We start from the raw sequence: 23,335 nt of genomic DNA on the forward strand, positions 1-23,335 counted from the left end.
GATCCCCCTCCCACCCTCCGAACCCCTCGGTCCAGCCAGGAGCACCCTTCTGCACCCCAAACTCCTCATCCCCAGCCCCACCCCCGTGTCCCAACCCCCTGCTGTAGCCCTGATCCGCCTCCCACACCCTGAACTCCTCATTTCTGGCCCCATCCCGGATCCTGCACCCCCAGCCAGTGCCCTCACCCCCTCCAACACCCCAACCCCCAATTTTGTGAGAATTCATGGCCCGCCATACAATTTCCATATGCAGATGTGGCCCTTGGGCCAAAACGTTTGCCAACCCCTGCTCTGGAAGTTCAGACTCCCACTTCAAAGGGGGCACTTCAAGAATCTGTGAAATGGTTCACTTCTGGCATCAGATAAGGACCTTGTTATAAGTGGCTGAGTAATTTTGCTTTAGCAGAATACTAGACGGCAGGGCTGGGAGCCAGACAAATACTGATAATCCCTTTGTGGGTTGTGGCCACAGGAGCAATAGAGAGAAGATTGCTTTAATTATGACCTAATCCTACACTCCTTTCTTATTGATTGCAATGGAAATTTTATGAAAGGACTAAGACTGCTGTATTGCCTCCCTCCCAACCCATCATCATCTTGTTGCTCTTCCTCCCAACCCAAGTCACTCCACTCTACTCTTCCCCTCCCCCCAAATGTTATTCTGCCAGAGAACCAGAAGAACTTGAGCAGTATGGAACACTGCTATGCTCATTAAGGCATAACAGACTGGTGCCAATTACATTAAATGCAAGACAGAAGTCAATATTCCGTGGGTATGTCTACACAGCAAAAAAACCTGTGAGTCTCAGAGCCCGGGTCAACTGGCTCAGGCTCTTAGAGCTTGTGCTGTGGGGCTAAAAAGAGCAGTGTAAACATTCGGGCTCAGGCTGGAGTCAGTGTCTGAAACTTGGCAAGGGGGAGAGTCTTGAAGCCCAGGCTCCAGCCTGAGCCCAAACATCTACACTTCTATTTTTAGCCCCACAATGTGAGCTTGAGTCAATTGAACCAGACTCTGAGACTTGCTGCCACAGGATTGTTTTTTGTTATTGTGTAGATGTGCCCTGTGTGTGTTAAGGCCCGGGCGTAAGACAAGAGCCAGTGGGGCACTGGATTGGGAGTCAGACCCAGCTTCTATTTCTTGCTCCAACACAGGCTGCTGTAAGATCTTGGGCAAATCGCTTCAGCACATTGTGATTGTTTCTCTTCCCACCCTTTGTCGATAAAAAGAAAAGGAGTACTTGTGGCACCTTAGAGACTAACCAATTTATTTGAGCATAAGCTTTCGTGAGCTACAGCTCACTTCATCCGATGCATACTGTGGAAACTGCAAAAGACATTATATACACAGAGACCATGAAACAATACCTCCTCTCACCCCACTCTCCTGCTGGTAATAGCTTATCTAAAGTGACCACTCTCCTTACAATGTGTATGATAATCAAGTTGGGCCATTTCCAGCACAAATCCAGGTTTTCTCACCCTCCGCCCCTCCACCCCCACAAACTCACTCTTCCGCTGGTAATAGCCCATTCAAAGTGACCACTCTCTTTACAATGTGTATGATAATCAAGGTGGGCCATTTCCAGCACAAATCCAGGTTTTCTCACCCGCCTGCTTTTTTTTTTTTTTTTTTTCAAAAACCACACACACAAACTCACTCTCCTGCTGGTAATAGCTTATCCAAAGTGACCACTCTCCTTACAATGTGTATGAAAATCAAGGTGGGCCATTTCCAGCACAAATCCAGGTTTTCTCACCCCCCGCCCCCATACACACACAAACTCACTCTCCTGTCGGTAATAGTTCATCCAAAGTGACCACTCTCCCTACAATGTGCATGATAATCAAGGTGGGCCATTTCCAGCACAAATCCAGGTTTTCTCAACCCCCCCCCCCACACACAAACTCACTCTCCTGCTGGTAATAGCTCATCCAAACTGACCACTCTCCTTACAATGTGTATGATAATCAAGGTGGGCCATTTCCAGCATAAATCCAAGTTTAACCAGAACGTTGGGGGGGGGGGGTGTAGGAAAAAACAAGGGGAAATAGGCTACCTTGCATAATGACTTAGCCACTCCCAGTCTCTATTTAAGCCTAAATTAATAGTATCTAATTTGCAAATGAATTCCAATTCAGCAGTTTCTCGCTGGAGTCTGGATTTGAAGTTTTTTTGTTTTAAGATAGCGACCTTCATGTCTGTAATTGCGTGACCAGAGAGATTGAAGTGTTCTCCGACTGGTTTATGAATGTTATAATTCTTGACATCTGATTTGTGTCCATTTATTCTTTTACGTAGAGACTGTCCAGTTTGACCAATGTACATGGCAGAGGGGCATTGCTGGCACATGATAGCATATATCACATTGGCGGATGTGCAGGTGAACGAGCCTCTGATAGTGTGGCTGATGTTATTAGGCCCTATGATGGTGTCCCCTGATATTGGCACAATTGGCAACGGGCTTTGTTGCAAGGATAGGTTCCTGGGTTAGTGGTTCTGTTGTGTGGTATGTGGTTGCTGGTGAGTATTTGCTTCAGGTTGGGGGGCTGTCTGTAGGCAAGGACTGGCCTGTCTCCCAAGATTTGTGAGAGTGTTGGGTCATCCTTCAGGATAGGTTGTAGATCCTTAATAATGTGTTGGAGGGGTTTTAGTTGGGGGCTGAAGGTGACGGCTAGTGGCATTCTGTTATTTTCTTTGTTTGTAACTAAAGCTATGTTCTAAACTAAAGCATGCTCAAATAAATTGGTTAGTCTCTAAGGTGCCACAAGTACTCCTTTTCTTTTTGCGAATACAGACTAACACGGCTGTTACTCTGAAACCCTTTGTCTATGTCATCTGTTAGGACTCTAAACTCTACAGGGAAACGTCTTAGTACATGTTTATGCAGGATTAGCTCAACAGGGCTCTGATCTTAGTTGGGGCATCTAAGCACTAGGGTGATACAAATAAACAACAGATATTTCAGTGAGGTTCACTCTATTAAGGGATGTGCTGTGGTAGATGCACAGTTTTTTCCCTTACAGTTTGCCACTGTGCCTGCTCTCTGCTCTATTTTTCATTGGATACTTCTCCTGCTCTTCCCAGTGGAACATGAACCCAGCAACATTTGAGTAGGAGTTGAACTTTTGAACCTGTTATGCAGGAGTGGGTTTGAACTTAGATAAAATAGTTCTGACCATACTTAGTACTGGTCCTAGGGTCCAGCTTCCCACTTTATTTATAGATCAAGTTTAAGCAGAAAAATAACACAGCTTTTAGACCTTGCTGTGCTGTTATTCAAGCCATTGTATAAATCCCTGAAACAGAGTGTTGTATATGGAAGAACCCAGTGCTTGGCTATATTCTTTTCCCCTGAGCCCTCACTGACTGAAGAGTTTGCAGAATACTTGCTTTTGGCATGAAGCTGAGTATGCTTGCAAGGTTGAGGCCAAATGCTGCCCTCATACTATCTCTCAGAAGAAAATTTGGCCCTTATCACACACACAAGCTCATTCAGGTTTAGTCACTCAGATACCAGTGCTAAGGAATGCACTATAAAAAGGTAAAGGCTTAGAGTGGGTTTGCTTACAGCAGTGCAGCAAAATGGTCCTTTCCCTGGTGACTGCTTGGGTACGAGAACCTAAGCCTTTCTAACCATAAGGACTACAGGGGTTTTTTGTTTGTTTGTTTACTATTTATGTAACAAAAACTTCAGATTGTGAGCTGATGTAAACTGACGCAGTGGTGACTCCTCAAATCTGCAAACAGTCTGAAACAATAAGAGGTATGACATCCTCTCATTTGTCTTAGTGGGATTAAGTTTTAAGCCTAATTATAGTTATCAATTATGCAATTTAAATTTCATTTAATTGATCTCAGCATGCATGAAATACATTTGCATTACAGAGATCTATGCTATCTACTAAGAGTAGACTGTCATTTGGTGTCATGAGTATACAGAAGTTAGGTGTGGTAAGCACACCACTTTTCCCTAATCTGCCCCCTGCAGATAGTTATCATGGTGCAAGGGAAAGATCATTACCCTCAGCTTCTGACCAAACAATCCTTGTTACTTCTACTAAGGCCAGGTCTATATTACAGTGGGCCATCTTGATTATCACTACAAAAGATTTTTTTTCTCCTGCTGATAATAGCTCATCTTAATTAATTAGCCTCTTACAGTTTGTATGGCATCTTCTTACTATATGTTCCATTCTATGCATCCAATGAAGTGGGCTGTAGCCCACGAAAGCTTATGCTCTAATAAATTTGTTAGTACTCCTGTTCTTATTACAGAGCTAGGTCGACGTAAGGCAGCTGAGGTCGACCCAAGTCGAGGTATCTACACTACAGCATTGCTTCCAGCAGTGTAAGTCCCCCACTATACCGACCTAATAAGTCCACCTCCACAAGAGGTATAGTGTTTAGGTCAATGTAGTTAGGGTGGCGCAGAGCCTGTGTAGGCACTGTGCTGCCCGGCACTGAGAGCCCGTATCACAAGTCACCCCCATGAAACTCCCCATGGTTAAGAAAGAACACTTTGCCAACAACTGACCTCATGGCTAGGTACAGTATGATTTGGGTTATATTGTAATAGGCTACAGAACTGTTCTTGGAACTGCAATCTAGTAATAGACTTGTCAGAAATATGTACTCATGTCTGGATTGACAGCTAGAACAGAAACTTGAATTAATTTAGTACTGGCTTGACTGGCACTGAGAATTAAAGCTTTCTTTTATGCACAGAACATATATAGAATCCATACAAGCTTCACTTATGCTCCCCACAAACATGCCCTATCTCTGAGTTGGAGTGACCACTTCTCAGTGCGAGTGGGTAGTTCACAACACACTGTCTCCAAGTCTGCTAACAACAGTGTCAGTATGTGCTCACTGTGGTGATGGTTTCTCATGATAAGGACAGCTGAAATTTGAACTGCTCTCACACCACCAACTCATTTTGCATGTTGTGTACCACCAGCCATCATAATGCTAACTCAAACGGAGTTTAAAAACAACCACCTGTTGGGTAAAAGCACCATCTCCTATTACCACTCACCTGAGCCATCCAGCCACCCCACCCCCCCGAAATCCAGCAACATTTAACATCAAGCAAAAGGTTTCCCATACACACTGCTTTGGGTCAAACCACTGTGTTTGTGTATGAGACAAGTTCTGACTTTTGTCTTTATCTTCTTGTCAGAATCTTGAAATTCTGTTTCAATTAACTTTATGACATGAATTATATAACTAAAATTTAGAATAGCCCTGACTATTATTGACATATTTCTGATCTACTCTATCAAAAATCCTCCTTACCTTTAGAGTTTGAAATTTTTTCATTAAAGATTTAATACATATCTTACCACATTTTTAACTATTAACCCACTGACCTGAGAAACATTCAATACCTCAGTCTGGATTGGCTAGTCTGGAGTAAGCCTACAACAATGGTCCTGCTTAATAATGGGTTTGCTGAAGTCCTTTCTACATTTAAGAATTATACCAGCACATCCACATTACCTATTATGTTTCAGGGTTACCAGTATAGCAGGCTCATAAAAAGTATTCCCTGCAACTGTTGCAGTATCACTGCATTCTGGATCCCTATCCCAAGTCCCATCATAGCTCCTCAAAAGTATCTCATTGCTTAGCACTATAAAGTGCAAAATGAACTCCCACACTAGAGACTTTTAACATAAAAATTAAAAAGAACTGAATGAAACTGACAAAGCGTTGCAGGTTGGGAGCTGTGTGAAATAAGTTTTGGAATCAGAGTCTACATCCCAATGAATGGGTGGCCATTTCCACCCCTCACAATAGGTCTCAGCTCTCTATCCCCTCAGTGTGATTCCCTCTAGTGATAACAATATTGGTGAAGGGAAGAAAGAGGGTATATTTCATCTGTGTTGGAAATTCTTGTGTTATCTCAGTTGAACTACATAAGAGGACCAAGCCTTGATCAAAATGATCAGTAGAGCGATAGCAGAAGTAACAGGGGGAGGACGGGTAGTGCTAGAATGACCAATGCATTAGAGCAGCTGAATTGCCAGCTTTCAGGCCACATGTGGGGTTAGCTTCACTGCAGCATTAGCTTGAGGAGTAAGTCCAGGAATGCCCCTAACCAGACTCCCATCCACACACACAGACATTTCTAGCTCAACTGAAGAGGTGCTTTAAATTTGCTCTAACTGGCTCACTGGGGGCATGGGTTGAAGTTTGAATGCTTCTGAATCTTGAGCTCGTAAAGCAGCCAGGATTCAGCTACTCTGTGCAGATAATATAACCACTCTGTGAAATTTGACTGGTCTCACTAGGCTACCTCAAGAGAAGTTACCTTGGATATAGATGATTTCAGCTAATGCCACATAAGCCTTAGAACTTCAGTGAGGCAGAGTGATGAGATAGGAAGCAATAGTAATGAAACTCGCTGCACGCCTTTCCACTTTCAGAACTCAATGCAAGATCTCCCCCTCTGATGTGGCTTTCCCTTAGTAAATTACTGATTCACACTCTGTGGCCAACCCCAATTCTAGTGCCCTTCCATCAATAAGAAAAGTATTTTCCATAGTACTAGGAGACTTTTTTGGGGGGAAAAGGACCTATTTATTTATTTTAGAGAGCCATCACAAAGTAAAGCCCTTTGCAAATGTAGTTTGCCTTATCTTTGTAGAAAGACAGCTACTCTCTCAGTTTCTCCTCATTAGTTGTGTAATTCAGAAGTGAGCTGTAGCTCACGAAAGCTCATGCTCAAATAAATTGGTTAGTCTCTAAGGTGCCACAAGTCCTCCTTTTCTTTTAACCAAAGACTCTACTTCTTACAGGATTAAATAAACAATATAAATAATAAGAATCCAACAAAACATTTCACTATTCAGCATAGAGGCCTGCACCTCTTCTAAGGGCTCAAACAACCCTTTGAGACAATCACACAAGCAGCTCTTACTTTTTCCAGATTTACTGGATTTCTAGCTTAAATCACTTCCCTTCAGACAATTTCCATACTCCCAAGGCCCTTTCCTCAGCCCTTTAATTGTTGTTTTAAATCTGTTCCTAGATGTTTCATATAGAGACCCTACAACCATCCCCATTCCCTTCAACTACAAAGCAACACAATAGATTTTATTTCAGAGTAGCAGCCATGTTAGTCTGTATTCGCAAAAAGAAAAGGCGTACTCGTGGTACCTTAGAGACTAACAAATTTATCTGAGCATATGCTTTTGTGTAGCTCAGAGAGAACCAGAGCCGGTGACTGAGCTTGTCCTGTGCTACTTCATTTCCTTGAGCTCATTCAGAGAAAGCTCACATCACACAATCAATAAGCGAAAGTACATACACTTTGCAGCGCTCCCACACAGGGTAGAGAGGAAGAAGAGTTTTCTTCTAGCCGCAGCCATTTCCCTAGGCGTTGGCCCTCGCCTGGCCTCACGTTGAATACCCATGTTATTTTCTGGGGCTTTGGAGGAGGTGGTACTTGGGTAGGCCGAGGGCTGCAGGGGTTTGGTGGATAATTATCTAGGGGCAGCCCTTTTTTGCTGCACCCCTTTGAATAAATCAGTGCTTGTGGAAATGCAGAGTAACTGTCCTGCCCTGTTCCCTTGAGCTGCTGAGGTAGCTCCGCTGGGACCCCGTTCCCCACCGCCAGGCACACATGGCCTCAGGAGGCTGCTGGGCCAGGCTTCACTCGGGAGAGTTGTGCCCCCCAGACGTACTATCAGGAAGATGCAGGAGCGAAAGACCCCGCTCCACGAGGGGAGGAACTGGGAGTCCTCCTGGCTGCGGGCCACTGCCAAGGCCAACAGCAGCACCAAGCGTGGGCCTCCTCCTTCTTCAGGTTACAGTGAGGGCCATCGCCTGACCTTCTCAAAATGGCGGCGGGGGTGGATCCACCTGGACCCCCTCCCCAAGATGGCGACGCGGGGCGGCCGGCCGCCGGAGCCCGGTTGTGGGGAGTGCGCTTGCGCGCCGGGGCCTGGAGTGCAGTGAAATTCCGGGAGGGCGGGGGGAGGTGGCGAGTGAGCGGCAGACACGGAGCGACGGGCTTAAGCCCCGGTTAGGGACCCTGTGTGCTACGGCGGCGCCCGACGCGGAGCCAGACCCCGGGGGGGCCAGGAGCGGGCGGCGTGAGGGGGACTCGCCGCCGCCGGCCAGTTCGTTCGCCGCCGCAGCCTCGCCGCCGCTCGGACTCCCTCCCCGGGCAGAGAGGGGGAGAATGACGGAGCTCCAGTCCGCCCTGCTACTGCGGAGGCAACTAGCAGGTAGCCGGGCTGGGGGCTGGGGCCCGGGCTGGGGGCGGCGGGCCGGGAGCGCTGCTCAGGGGGGCAAGCTGCGTCGGGCCTGGGGCGGACGGGAGCTGGCCGTGGGGGGCGGGAGCATGAGGGCGGCGGGTGAGGAGGGGAGGGGTAAGTTACGGGCCGCCTGTGTGGGGAGGGGGAGGAGGGCAGATTGGGGCACCCCTTCCCCCCCCCCCACGCCGGGAGCTGCGGGAAGTAGGCCGCCGGGGGGAGGAGGGGAGCTGCGTGGGGATCCAGCGGAGGGGAGCTGCGTGGTGGAAGCGGGGGAGGGGCTCAGACTGGGGTGCTTGGGGGGGCTGGGGGTCGCTGTCGGGCGCGTTGGGATCTTTCTCCCCCCCCCAGGTGGTAGGCGGATGGGGGGGTGTCTCCTTGTGCTCTCTCGGGGCGGGGCCTAAAGAGGGTTTGAGGGATTCCCTTCTGCTCCCCCCTGTGAACGTACCCAGGGTCTCCCCCCCCCGCTAGGTTGGGGTGCTGCTCGGCAACAAAGCTCCAGGAGGCGATCGCTTGGCTTGTCTGTGTGGGGCTGAGTCCCCGTTCCCCCCCCTTACGGGGAGGATCTGAGGGGCTGCAGCTGTCACAGCCCCTCTTTCCCCCGGAGCAGCGGGCATGGCTCTCCCCCCGCTGCGGGGAAGGGTGGGCATCTTCCTCCTCCCTTCTTTTGTCTTAAGCTCTAAAGTAGGAGGCTCGGGGGAAAGCGGGGTGGGGGGGGGAGATGGATCTGACAAGCCGGGGTCTGGGCTGGAGGCGTGTGGGTGCCAAGTGAGGGTTGGGGGCGCGGGATGGAAGAAGACAGCGAGATCCGGCTCTGCCCCAGGTGTCTTGGGGGAGGGGAGACGATAGAAAAGGTCGGGGTCGCTGCTTGATTCACTTTCTGACTCGCGTCTGGATCTCCCCTCCCCCTTCCTTTGTCCCTGGCCTGACCAGCCTTGCATGGCTAGCCCAGTGTGCCTCAGCCACTGCTGCTGATACAAGGGGACCTGGCTCGGCTCGGCCTGTCCCGGCGGCAGCGCCGAGCATGCGCGGGGCCGCCCGGGCGGCTGGCCTCACAATGCAGCTCCATGTGCAGCTCGCTGCCAGATTTAAAGAGAAATGATCCAGCAGTTGTGGCTGTGTCGGCTGCAGCAAGCAGCGTGTCATTTTCGCTCTTCTCCCTCCCCTACGGAGCACAGGCTCCCCCTTTCTAGTTTCCTGCTACCAGAATGAAGTAATCATCTTTAAAAACAGATTTACCCGGTATTTGACTAAGGTGTTAGTCAGACCTAATGGCCTTCCTCTTGTCTTGTGCAAAAAAAAAAAAAAAATTGCTTCACATCATAAGGAAATATATGGCACTAAGTATAACTAAACTCTGACAAAGGAGGCTTTAGAGAGTGGAGGAGTCGCACAGGGGAAGGAGTCATTCAGTGACAATGGAAACCAAAGTGTAGCTCTAGTGTCAGAGGAATTACTGGAATTAGACTTGGGGGAGAAAAAGCAGTAGAAATCATAGTGTACCAGGGCAGTCCTTCTTTAGCAGAATGAGGAAGCAAGATGACCTGTAGCTTTCTTCCAGTATTAATGCCTAGCTTGTGACATTAAACAATTTTTAGAATGTTTTATATAAAATTTTTTAAAATGCAACTTCCTGCTTAGTGTGTCTAGCTTTTAGTGGGTATGTCTAAGTTGCAAAAGAATGCATGAATTCGGGTTAGCTAATGTGAACTAAAACTAGGGTGACCAGATAGCAAGTGTGGAAAATCAGGCAACTTTTTTGGGGGATGGGCCGGAGGGGTTTAGTTGCATGTATGACAAAGCCCCTAATATTGGGAGAGTCCCAATAATATTGGCATGTCTGGTCATCCAAGTTAAAATAACAGTGAAAACCAGGCTTTTAATTCAGGTTAGCAACTAGAGTTCAACCCCTGGCTCCTCTAAAGTTTGAACTCCAGCTGCTAAGCAGATTAAAAACCAAGTTCCTGTGTGTTCACTGATTTAATGAATCCTGTCTGTCTGGTAAACTACACATGTGTAACAGTGTAAACTAGTATATAATTTCTAAAAGATGGTGTGATAAAAAAGTTGTAAGGAAGGTGTCCAGTGCATAATGTGGCTAAAACTAAGTGTTAGCAATAGCAATGTTAAATGTGTATCTGTTCCCTTTCGTGGTACTGAAAATCTTACGGTGTCTACACTCAGTGTGAGTGCCTGCTGAGATACATTAATCTTGATAGGTATAGACTTGTCCAGAAATCCTATAGCTCCTTAGAAGGGCTTAGTAGTTACTATCTTTTTGTGTATAGACATTGAGTGTATGCAGTGAAAGTGGTCTATTTTGTAGTAATTGCGAAGCTCAGTAACTGCAATAAAGACTTGTTAGGTTGAGAATTCTCCAACTTTCTGCTTCAAGTCACTGATGCTTATCTGACAAAATGAATAATCAAATGCCTCAAAAACATGGCTTATGATCACAAACCAAAATTTCTTGGTTCTATATTATGTAACTTAAGAGTTACAAGACCAAATGATGGCCTAAATCAATAGACACAGTACCTTACTATTTTGATGGCATTACTCCTGAAGATTGCATAATTTGATATTGGATTTCTTGAAAGAATGGTAAAGAAACTATGTAGATTTGATTTCTGTAAGGAGTCTCTCTGAAATCCTGGGTCGCTCCAGCATAAGGCTAACAAGAAAAAGTTTGGGTAACTTCAGAGAATGGGCACTTGAGCATACAGGTAGAATTGGTTTCAGTGCTTTGGGCTTTGCTTTTATGCCCTTTCTGTTGATGAACTCCTGCTTATTTGAAACTTCCGTCTTTAAAAAGATGGCTAGGGAGACAACTTTAAAACTTGTCACCATTGCCATCACTAATTGAACAGTATTGGGAGTAACTGCAAATTCTCTGTAATAGTACTTGGAACAGATCTAACCCACAGTGTTATATGATACAGCTGGTAGCTCTTCCCCACATGGGTTCCCATTGTAGGATTCTGTGGTGCTGAACCTATGGTAAATGTCTAAACGTTTGGGAGGTAGAAGGGGGAGGGTAAAGGAACCTTGGAGTCTTCGAAGTACTACTACTTTGGGTGATTATCATTTTGACAAGTAGGACACTTCTCCACATTTTGATAGCATGGATGGGATTTCTAAAAAGCAAATTGAGCAGAAACCTGAGACTCTCAGACAGTGCTCTCTTTGATAGCAGGCCACTTGAAATCCTAATGCAGAGAGGTTGGACTTTATTTGTCTGTCATCTGACCCACTGTTGGCTGCCTCCTTCCAAGTCTCAGTTTCATTTTTTCACACCACAATATTTGCTGTACCTCCAAACAAAATGTAACATACTAATGTTCTGATATTACTGTTTGCTTCTGGTGGGACTAATACTTCACACTCAGTGCTATGCATAGTAGGAAGGCTGGTGAGTCACAGGATGGGATTAAGGGCAGGGGCTGAGTAAAGACAGCAAATACATGTCTGAGATGCTTTTTGTGATCAAAGTTTGATTAAAATAGCTCTAGATCATACTCATATCCTTTTAAGTAGTGGTACCTGAGCACAGGAGGTCTGAATCAGAGCTGTTAGACTTGGAGCAAGGGGTGAGTGAGGTAGGAGAACTGAAGGTAGAGAAACAATTAGTGGATCTAAGAGCCATTAGTCGGGCAAGGAGTGGGATAGAGATTAACTGTATTCTCCAATGTAGTTAGGCGAGAGAGAAGTGAGGTCCTAGATAGCAATTATAAGCCCCTAGGATTCTTCTTAGTACCCATCCCATTTTCCTTCTACTGGCAGCAAAGTACTTGGTGTATATGAAATTGTTTCCCTCCTCCCACCCCCCGATCTGTGGCAAAGTACCATAGACTGCAACAGAAGCTGGTTCATGCTGTATGTATCCAAGAGCTGCTTTAGACAAGGGTATCACTAGCTTTAAAGTAAGCCATCTTCCCCACCAGCTAGAAATGTAACTTTTTCTAAAAGAAAATACAAACTTGAGCAGAACCTTTAATTAAATCTTTAACCATGGCGATGTAAGGACAATAGGGAAAGCTGTAGGCACTCTTCACGTACAATTGGCAAAATATACTACCCTGGTTATCTTTTGCGTTGTGGGAAGTCTAACTACCAGAATGCTGGTTCCCAGTAGTGCTGTAACTTGAGCTGCTGTCAATGCTCCTGTCAGCTGAAAGGGCGATCCTCTTGCCTGTATGAAAGTAGTAGTCGTAGTCCAAGTGCTAACCCTTTTCTTGTCCTGGATAACACTAACATCTAAAGCTATATATGTGTTGAGCCTAATTTCTCAACCTGACTTTGGATGTGAATATATCTGATTTCATATCCAACTTTCTTATCTAAGATGCTAATAGATCTTCTCTGTCTCTCTTCAATGTGGACTAGACAGTCCTGTTTTTTGTAAAGGATGCATTGACAGAAGGAATATAACTTTTCACATATCAAATCACAGACACTGTCAGTGTTATCAAGTGCATGTACTTTCAGTATATCAACTAGATCCTGGACTAATACAAGAAGCTGTCAAATCTTGACTAAAGGAGTCCTGTTGTGTAACAGAATATTAATAGTCAAACTTAACATGAAAAGCCTTACTTTAGATGGGACAGTCAGATATAAGATTCACATTTAGCTGGTAATTAGTTGGTGGTGTCCAACTTTGATTTTGTTTTTTGAAGGGGAAGCATTAATTACTATCGTCACCAGAGCAGCAGTATTTCTGGGACAGCTGTACCAGAGAGCAAGTAGTGACAAAATAGGAACAAAACTTTAGTGGATGGGCTTTTTGACTCCAGTGGCCTTTCCTCCCCAGCAAATCCTTTGTCTGGGAATATAACTTAATTAACACTAGTAATTTACCTTGTTGGAAGGAGAGGAAGGGGAAGCTAAGTGGCCAGACATCAACACAGCCAACTCAACAATGTTCTGGTTGGATTTTCTAATTTCTGGTGGTGACAGTAACCAAGGTGACCATTAAGAACTCTCTTTCTCTTCCTCTTCACACCACAAAAAACTGTCAGAAGCAGTTTACCCTTTTCTTTTGAGTTGTAATACCTGAAGTATGAATAACTCTAGATTTCTGATGGTGGTGATGTCTTTACCTCTCCTGGAGAATAGCAGAAAGTTGGAAAACTACATGACTAGATGGAAAAATATGACAGTATCTAAGGCTTGTACAAGACATCTCACTAAGAACATACCGGGCGTACTGGGTCAGACCAAAGGTCATTTAGCCCAGTATCCTGTCTTCTGTTTGTTCCCTCTGGAGCACCTGGCATTGGCCACTGTCAGAACAGGTAATCATCAAGTGATGAAGTATTAACAAGGGATACTGTGGAATGAGGAACAATCATAGTGCCTTCTCGGTGCCCACAATGAGAGAACTTTTTGTTTTGATACTATTAGGCAGATCAATTTTGGGGTGTGTTTTCACCCAAATTCCTTGAGGAGAGAGCCTGACTTCCAGGTACCTACCTGTTCATGTTGATGGCAAAAATTCAGTCTCCTCTTTATTTCTAAAACAGCTAACTGATTCAGAAATGTGCTTCACAGGAAATAGGCTAACTTGTATCATAGTTTCTTTTTGAATATAACTTCATTGTGCTTGGTCCATCTTTCCTTAATCTTCATTTGAAAAAAAGCTACTTTTTTATAACTAACCAAGACTGCCTTCTGCTTGTGCTGTCTTATGTCTTTCTAATGGAAAACATAACTACATCTCCAGTTCAGAAAGGATTAAATAGGCATTTGTTTTAAGCTTTTTTTCTTTCAAAGCTGTAGTTCTACAGCTGTAAACATCCCAACTGAAAATAACTGTTCCTCATAAATTAAACTCTTCTCTGCCAGAAATACCAGTGTTCTGGATCATTTTCCTTTTTGTAGAATGGCTACTTCAAACTCTCATCTCTTGATCTAGGCACCCTTGCTGGGACATTTTCAGGGTCTTAACTTAGCCTTGAAATCATGGTTCTAAAGCATGTCAGAACTATTTCTGCAGGAATAACACTAACTTTTTATGCACTCATCTTAACTCATGCCAGATCCTCTTGATGCGACTTTGTCACTATTGCTGGTATTGAGGACCCAGTATAGTTAAATTGAAACTGGAAGAAGTAACTTTTGCTTGCCACTCTGAAAGGCCTTTCAGAGTGGCAGGGTTAGTGGGATAATACAAATGTCAACCAGACTAAATATGAAAATAAGTAAAAATCTAGAAAATAGTGGGAAGGAGAATTCTCATCTTATGCTTGATCTTAGAATTGATGTGTAAACTAATTATGTTTAACCAGTTTGTGTAGCGATTTAATATCAGTCCTACCGATCTATCTCCACTGCTTTTTTTTTTCATACTGTAACTTTGCTTCCACTTGTACATCCTTTCAGGTAATGGTAGGAATAGGCTACCATGCCAGTGGAATTCATGCTTTCTTAGGGCAGGTCTACACTAGAAGCACTACATTGGTGCAGCTTCAGCATGTCTGGTGAAGATGCTCTATACTGACGGGAGAGCATCTCCTGCTGACATTGCGCTGGTGCAGACAACTAACTTTTGTCACGCAGGGGTGTCTTTCCTCCTCTTCCCCCCCCCCCCCCCCCGTGCCCCACACACCTAGGTGATATAAATTAGATCAACTTAAAGTGGTAATGTAGACCTTCCCTCAGACTGAGCTTTGGCAAGATCCATTTGATATTGCCAAAGGCAGGACCTTCTGATTTGGTGATCTAAGCCACCCTGCAACACTCATGCTTATTAGGCATAAACTTCCCTGTGCTCTTTGAGTCCAGGGTAGATAAACTGGAGCACTGATCAGATGTCTAGCCTCTGTAAGAATGCTAAGTATAGCTATCTAAATGTAATAGGATTCCATAGAAATAACTGGATCTCCTAATAACAAATTACTCAAATGATAGTAATGCTTTTCCTGGCCTTGGTAGAATTGGTAAAGGTAGTTTATATCTTCTGAACAAGAAGGCTGTAATGTGATTTCCTGTAGGAAATCAACTAAAAACTTGAGAGCTAAAACTGGATAGTCAAGCTAGCTGCAGTGACTCAAACCTGGTATTCACAAACTGTATTCTGAAGAGTTGCTTGAAGAGAGAACCAACTTGTCTTACAGCAGTTCTGAATAACAATGCAGCCTAGAACTATGAATAACAGGTTTAGTGTTTTGCTGTTAGCAAGGGAAAAGAAGCTGAAAAGGTGCCTTTGAGTTCTCTTGTGCATGTTATGGGAAATGTTGCTGGTGCTATGGTTGTGTGGCTTTTGTTTTTGGTATTTTGGGGCAGAGTGCTAGACTGTTAACATCTCTATATGGCATATTCCTGTGTGCTGTCATCCTGCTTCTGATGGGTGGATTCCCTGGAATGCATGTTGCTATTATGTAGAACAGCATAAAGCGATGCTGGCTCAAGTTTCATACTCTGAAAATCAGTGGGTTCGACCACTTTCATAACGAGTATGTTATGGGTTCACACCAAAGACCTCAGATAATCTGAGATAGATAGTAAGCGAGACAATTACTTTTGCAACTTCTAAGGATTTGAATTTGTGACTACCTTAATCTGTTTCCTAAATGTACCAGTTGCAATTTGCCATAACTTGTGCCTGTTTCCTCCTTGCAGGCAAATGAACTAAAATGTCAGACTTGGTTATTACTGGTAGTAAACCTTGTGGAAATGATGTGTTCAAGTGAATTATCTTGCTTTCTGGGAAAACAAGACCAGATAGTTCAAATGGCTGTTTTGAACCTAGAATGCTTACATGTGATGAAGGCCTTCAGAGGTTCATGGGTATCCTAACTCTTTTTTGCTAATCCCCCAGTTTGCTCTCTGATTTGGGGGGGCATACATCTGTCAACTTGTACTCCTTCCAAGATGGAAGGGAGGGGGTAATTATAAAATCTCCCCTTTAATTTTTGATGCTATTTTCTCTTAAAGGAAGATAGAAGAGGAAACTCAACAGTAGTGGTCCTATGCCATTCTTCACACTTAAAGGATTTTCTCAAATAAGAAATATAAGATGATGGGGTGTGTGTGTATTGAGGATGGAAATATAAAGAGCAGTGCTTCAAGGCAACCTTTACAACAGCCTGATCATTTAGCTGTTTTGGGACTTGACTAGACTAAGCCACAGAAAAGTATCACCATAACAGGACGTTTAGGATTAGTTGAAAGCTTTCTTGGCCACATTTCTGCATTCAGAAACTAGTACTGTACAGAAACACAAACTAAATGCAGTGAGGTAAAACCAAGGTTGGCTTAAGTCTTCAACTTCTGCAGTAGGTGCTACATTAACTAATTTACTGTGATAATACTACCTTTCCTTTGTCATACAGTGGATCAGTTCTGTTCTGTTCTGGATTCCACTGCTTGTCTTCTAACATGGGTCTGTCTTATCTACTAGTACACTCAAAGAACATTACAGTGTTTATTGGGTGGCTCTTGGCCTGCAAGCCTTCTGTGTTCCTGAGTTACTCAAGGAATCTTCTAACTGCCCCTTTGTAGATCAACTTAAGGCATGGCTACACTTGCAGCTGTAGAATGCTTTGAGTTAAACCAGTCTTCGGAGAGCGCAGTAGAGAAAGCGCTGCAGTCTGTCCACACTGACCACTTCAAGTGCACTGGTGTGGCCACACTTGCAGCACTTCCAGTAGCATTGGGAGCGGTGCATTGTGGGCAGGTATCTCAGCATGCAAGTGACTGCAAGGTGCTTCCCAAATAGGGGTGGGGTGGAGTGTGACAGGAGTGTGTTGTATGTATGTGGGGGAGAGTAGGTTTTTGGAGGGCTGAGAGTATGTGAGCATGCTGTCTTCTAAGTTCAGACAGCAGCAGACCCCCCCCCCCCCCCCCAGCATTCCACAGTAATGGTTACTTTGTCTCTAAGCAGCGACTGTCAGAAATTGATTTAAATCACTAGTCGGGGAGCCTTGATTTTTAATCATGGAATTTTTTTTTAAATACACCCTGGTCTTGCATGAGTTGCTTGTGTTGTGATGAGAGCACCTACCAGCTAATTGCTTGCCTGGTGGCTTTAGGTTAAAGCTGCTCCTCCCAACTAGTGAAATAAGGGTTGTGCAATACAGTGTTGTAGCCTAGTTTGTATCATTAAAATGGTCCTGCGTCTTTCCCAAAAAATCTCCTCAAGCCCTATACCCCCTTTCCTGGGGAAGGCTTGATGATAATCCTCACCAATTCATACAGGTGAACACAGACCCAAACCGTTGGATCTTAAGAACAGTGAAAAATCTATCAGGTTCTTAAAAGAAGGGTTTTATTTAAAAAAAAAAATCATCTCTAAAATCAGGATGGAAAATATTTTAGAGTATTCAGATTCAAAACACAGAGGATCCCCTCTGGGCAAAACCTAAAAGTTACAGAAAACAGGAATAAACCTGCCTCTTAACACAGGGAAAAATCACATAAAACAAAAAATAAACTAATCCGCCTTGCCTGGCTTACCTATACTGGTTGCAATATTGGAGACTTGCATTAGGATGGGTTGGAGAAGATGGATTTCTGTCTGGCCTATCTCTGTCCCAAGAGAACAAAACTTAAAGAGCACAAATCAAAGCCTCCACCCTGTGCGCCCCCCCCCCCCCCATTTGAAAGTATCTTGTTCCCTTATTGGTCCTTTAGGTCAGGTGCCAGCCAGGTTAGCTGAGCTTCTTAATCCTTTACAAGTAACAGGATGTTGCCTCTGGCCAGGAGGGATTTTATAGCCCTGTATACAGAAAGGTGGTTACCCTTCCCTTTATGACAGGCATATATGTAGAGCATTATAATATACCTGTTTTGTGACTTAATTGGGAACTATCTGAATTTTTATTAGTGAATCGGTAATAACTTGTCTAGCATCTTACCAACTGAAGAACAGTGAGCTTGAAAGAGCTCAGGTCTTCCAAGCTCAAGTCTCTTTACAGATAAAATCTCACTTAAACCAAACAGATTACTGATAGTGTAGGAATAGTGGTGTACCTAAATCTAAACCTGCATAAGGACTTGCTTACTGAAGTAAAACCTGATACGATCTGCTGTTGAACCAACTATATTTTGCAGAAACAGAGTGTAGAAAGGGGTATGAGAAGAGTCTGAAGTAACTTCTTCAAAGCAGTATAAAACCACTTATTCATAAATGTACATTTGCACCACCGTTGGCTTGAACTTTCAATTGCTGGTCAAATAAAATTCAAATATCTTGAAGAATCCGGGGATTAAAAGTACTAATCAAATCTGAGTACGAGAACTCAAAACACTCTACTGAGGCAGATAAACATTATTCCAATCCCTGAATCGAGGAGTGAGGCACTGGAAGGGACTCCCAAGCAAGCAACTAGCTTAAGGTAAACTCCTCAAGCGGAGGACCAGGTCAGAAAAGGTTCCCAGGACAGTGGGTAGCACACACTGTTCCAAAAGGCTATATTTAACAGGACCATGTTGACTGGACCAGATCTCTGCAATCTGTGGGTTGAGCCAGCACAAGGTGGATATAGACAGTCTGGCATGTTCCAGGAACGCTTTAGTGGCAGCAGGAAACTACGTAAGCGTGTGGCACTGAAGAATCTAAAGCTACTCAGAATGAGAACCAGTAGCTGTGTCATGGGGGGGAGAGACAAAGAAGGGATGCAACAGAAGACTCAACTCTTAGTTATATCCTACTGTAATTGAGAACTACTCTGGTAATAGTCACAGCTTGATATGGGAAATACAAGCTGCTAGAAAATGAGACTTCAGTAGTCTGAGCCCTAGTCTTCAACAGTGCTGTATAGGTGGCTGTAGACTGGTATCTCTCACCCTGGGTTTAATCCACTGAACCTCTTAATGAGATCTTAAGACCACTTGTTCAATAATCAAACTACACTCTTAAATCTAGTATTAAGCAGAGTAATGACTCTTTAACGTAGTGCAGAGTACTCTGACTGAAGTATTCATGTGCAGTGGTGGGTTGTCTGAGTAGAAGTTAAAAAGTTTAAATACCATACATAGCTGCTGCATTTAGCCATGGGGCTCTTTCTGCTTAGTCACTTTGATACCTCTGCCTTGCTTTTGGTTTTGTCTAAAGGGCTCTATGCCTGTCTAAAGGGCTCTAGGCCTATATAAAGGAAGGGGAATGCTTGTAGTTTGGTGTGCATTTAATTAACACTTGAACTAAAGCCACAGCCCATGTAATACTTGTATTAAAGGCTTCTTTCTGGCTGATTCCATAGGTGCAGCACAAACCAAAAACACTTTGTACTGCGGAACTGAAGGCTGAGATACCGACAAAAGACTTAAATTGCATCTTAATTGAGGCATAAAGATTATGAATATAGTTAAAACAGAATTGCAAACTTTAATTTCAGAAACTTAAATACAGAAAACTAATCAAATCAAGAGGCCAAGGAAGACAAGTGAGGTGCTTAAAACCAATTATTGGTTGACTCCTGCTGCCTAGTGGTACAGGGAGGCTTCAGGCATTGGAGCCCTCTTTTTTTTTTTTTTCTTCTTCTTAATTTGTTCATGTCACTACTGGGCCATGTTTCATGGGAGTTCCTCTAACTCCCATGCATCTATACTTAGGAACAGTTTACCCCATCTGTAAGCAGTAACTACTTCAGGTGGGAATTGACATACTTATAAATCACTGTAAAACAGGTATGTTGTCTTCATCTGGCGCCTTTAAATGCGGAGTCCTTCAATCACTAAAGGTTCCAGCCAGTACAAGACACAGCAGCCCATATGCATAGCATTAGAGCTTGCTATGAACACTCTGTGCATGCTCCCTTCTCCTTGCAGTTGCTTTGCTCTGTTCAGTGGGGAGTTAATTCAGAGATGAGTCAAGAGAGCCTGATACTCAAAGTCCTTCATGGGACTGGCTCTAGCTATCTGGGACTGCCTAGTCCTCCATGATGGCTCACAAGTGTTGGAGCCAGCTCTTCTAACTGGTTATAGACTAGACCAGGGGTCAGCAACCTTTCAGAAGTGGTGTGCTAAGTATTCATTTATTCACTTTTAATGTAAGGTTTTGCATGCCAGTAATACATTTTTAACATTTTAGAAGGTCTTTCTAAAAGTCTGTAATATATAACTAAACTACTGTGTGTAAAGTAAAGTTTTTAAAATGTTTAAGAAGCTTCATTTAAAATTAAAATAAAATGCAGAGCTTCCTGGACCGGTGGCCAGGACCCAGGCAGTGTGAGTACCCCTCAAAATCGGCTTGCGCGCCGCCTTTTGCGTGTGGGCTACAGGTTGCCTACCCCGGACTAGACATTGGACTCCTGCAAAGTGAGTGACTAAGGACAACACCACTTCCAGAACCAAACACAATTAAATTTTTCTGACTTGCTCTCCCTCAGTCTCATCGTGCACAACACATCCACCCACTCACTGATAAATAAAATCAAGCTATTGCTTCCATAGCCTGTAACTTCAGGATCAAAGTTAATGCCTGAAGAAAAGGTTAGACCAAGGACTTGTCTCTACTGCAGAGTTAGCTCAGGCTAGCTTAACTAGAGAGAGTGATCACAGTGCAGAATAACACCTGATCAGCACAGTAGCTGAATTAGCAGAAAAGAGGTGGTGTATCCCCACTGCATTACTAGCTTAAGCAACAGCAGTGCTCAAGGCTCACCTGAAAGGAAAGGAGTCTGAATCTGATGCTTAAAGAGAGTCGGGGAGGGGGAATAAGATGTTGGTAGGGTAGATTGATAAAGGCTTGAGAGGAGTCCAGTAGGTCACATGAGACCCATGACATGAAGCATCTCATCAATGAGGATGTAGAGATGCAAGTGCTTGATTGTGAAAGAATGAATAAGTTTTAAGCTTGTAAGCCTAAGGGCCTGATAGTTCAGAAATGCTGAGCCCTTGTAGTTCGTTTAGGCAGTTCATGGGGGCATTAATTTAAATCTCCAATTTGAATAATTTAAATTAGTAGAAAACCTTGATTTAAATCTATTTTAATTGTTTTGTTTTGTACGTGGTCTTCGGGGGGTGGGGGCAAAGTTGATTCTCATTGGCTTTGAACTATTAAGACACCTTGATTTGCAAATAAACATAACCTTTAGACGAAAGTTGTATTTTTGTTTTGCTAATCAGGAGGATACAGTATATCTAGACACACTTATTTAAACAATTCTATAGCTTCACTTGCGTTTATATTCAGATAGGTGAACTATGCATTATTTATTGGATGGTTTAACTAATTGTGTTCAGCACTATTTGTATACAGATCCAAATTCAGTTAAATACAAACTTATATATATTCTACTGTGAATGTGCTGGATACTTGAGTCTACTAAAACCATTTTGTGTTTTGAAACAGCTGTATTTATAGTGAATTGTACTTATTGTGTCTGGTCACAAACTTCAGTATTTTTGAACTAGTTATCTCAGTCTCTTATCTCCTTTTTCTTCATAGATTGGAAAAGAAAAACCAGCTTTTCTGCCTTTTTAACTCCCACTTGTTTTCGTAACTTTAACTAGTCATTGAACCAAACTAGAGGAATAGACTAAAATGAAGAAAATATTCTCTCTGCACCTGCAGAAGAGGCTACTGCTATCAAAAACATTTCAACACACTGGTTCCAGGTGCCTATCCAGTGACTTCCACTAGTTTAAAACTTTAGCAGGAAACATGCTGCCTTGTGGGTTTCTATACCGAGTTTAAATTTTTTTTTATTAAGTTTAGGCCCATCATAGGCTGATCCCTATTTTAATTTAATAGGGTTTTTCTAAAATCTGTTTAAAATCTTTTTTTGGTCTAAAACTTTTTTAAAAATCCATCCTGCCTAGATTTCAGTTAGAGTTGTCTTCAGTACCTCCTAAAAATCAATCCATAAGCAGTTGGGAGGATAGGAATGTCAATGTCTCAGAAAAGGAGAGAGTAGGAAATAGGAGAGAATTCCTTATATTTACTTCTACTTGGTCCATCTCTGCCTTACAATAAAAGAGGTGATATAGGAAAGAAGCTAGGATGGAGAAGTCATCCTCCTAAGAAGTGATAAACAATGGAAGTGGATGACACCACATGCAGAAAGGAGAGTAATACACACATTCCTACTTAATATGGCAGTTTCTATAATGCCTAACACTGAAGACAAATCTCTAATAGTGAGGTGGATGAGATTGCTGTGAAGCAGTTTACTGCTTGCTTGCTTCAGGGAATTCTGCATGACTTTGCAATGCAGAATTTGTGCAGAATTAATGATCTGCGTAGAATTTCATTTTCCTATGCATAATTGGTGCTGCAGAGCTGCTGGCTGCCACTAGGGCCACTGGACCCAGCAGGGCCCAGCTCTTCAGCTTGCAAATATAGGACACTTGGCCGGAGGAGGGGGGAGAAAGATGGGAGCTGAGGGTTCTGGGCAGCTGCAGTTCCCAGCATGTTCTGAAGGAAAGAGGTGGTGTGCAGGAAACTCCATACAAGCCCAGGACCCAGCCTCAGTCAGTTTCTCTATCTGAATCCCTGGACTTTGGGCAGTGGAGGGGGAGAGCATGGCTGGGCTCTGGGGAGTGAGGGTGCCTGAGACTGGAGGGATAGTTTTTTTTTTTCCCCAAGACAAGGCCAGCTGGCACATGTGACACACCCAGACTGAAGGGACCAACAAAAGCATAACAGAGAAAGAGGAACTGGGTTGTCTTAAGTGTTTCTTTTAACTCTCTACTCCTGGGGGAATCTTTTTGTTGTCTGTATTGTTAGACATACTTGCTGACAGGTATTTTGAAATTTACCGAAATAATTGGAAACTGGTGTGATGATATGACAAATAAAATATGCAGAACTCTAAAACACTCTGTACAGAATTCCCTGAGGAGTACTAACAGTATCTTTGGGATAAGTAATGGAGGAAAAGCCATTTTGGTATGTTGGTCCCAATGAATTTGGTTATGACCACACCTTTCACATTATCGTACTGCCCATGAACATGCTGGGACTACTAGGTCTAAAGCCCTTTTTGAGACAGCTTTTTACAAGCACAGTAAAAATATCATGTCATGATGTTGTTACCTATTAATGCAGCATAATTTCTTGCTTAGTATCCTGGTTTGATTATTTGGGGAACAGTTCTGAATTTAATCAGCCCATGCTTGAGTT

The 23,335-nt window shown here is 43.6% G+C and overlaps 1 protein-coding gene across 1 annotated transcript in view; it reads left to right on the top strand.

Moving 5' to 3' along the window:
* The first annotated feature begins 7,892 nt into the window (after positions 1-7,892).
* The window catches only part of UBE2G1 (ubiquitin conjugating enzyme E2 G1), a 41,379-nt gene continuing 25,936 nt past the window's right edge, over positions 7,893-23,335 (top strand). Inside the window, exon 1 of the mRNA XM_073315142.1 lies at positions 7,893-8,238. Within this exon, the coding sequence (XP_073171243.1) occupies positions 8,193-8,238 (46 nt within the window). The 5' untranslated portion in view covers positions 7,893-8,192. The remainder of the gene's footprint in view (positions 8,239-23,335) is intronic.

This window comes from Lepidochelys kempii, chromosome 17 (assembly GCF_965140265.1).
Source record: "Lepidochelys kempii isolate rLepKem1 chromosome 17, rLepKem1.hap2, whole genome shotgun sequence".
Taxonomy (NCBI): Eukaryota; Metazoa; Chordata; order Testudines; family Cheloniidae; genus Lepidochelys; species Lepidochelys kempii.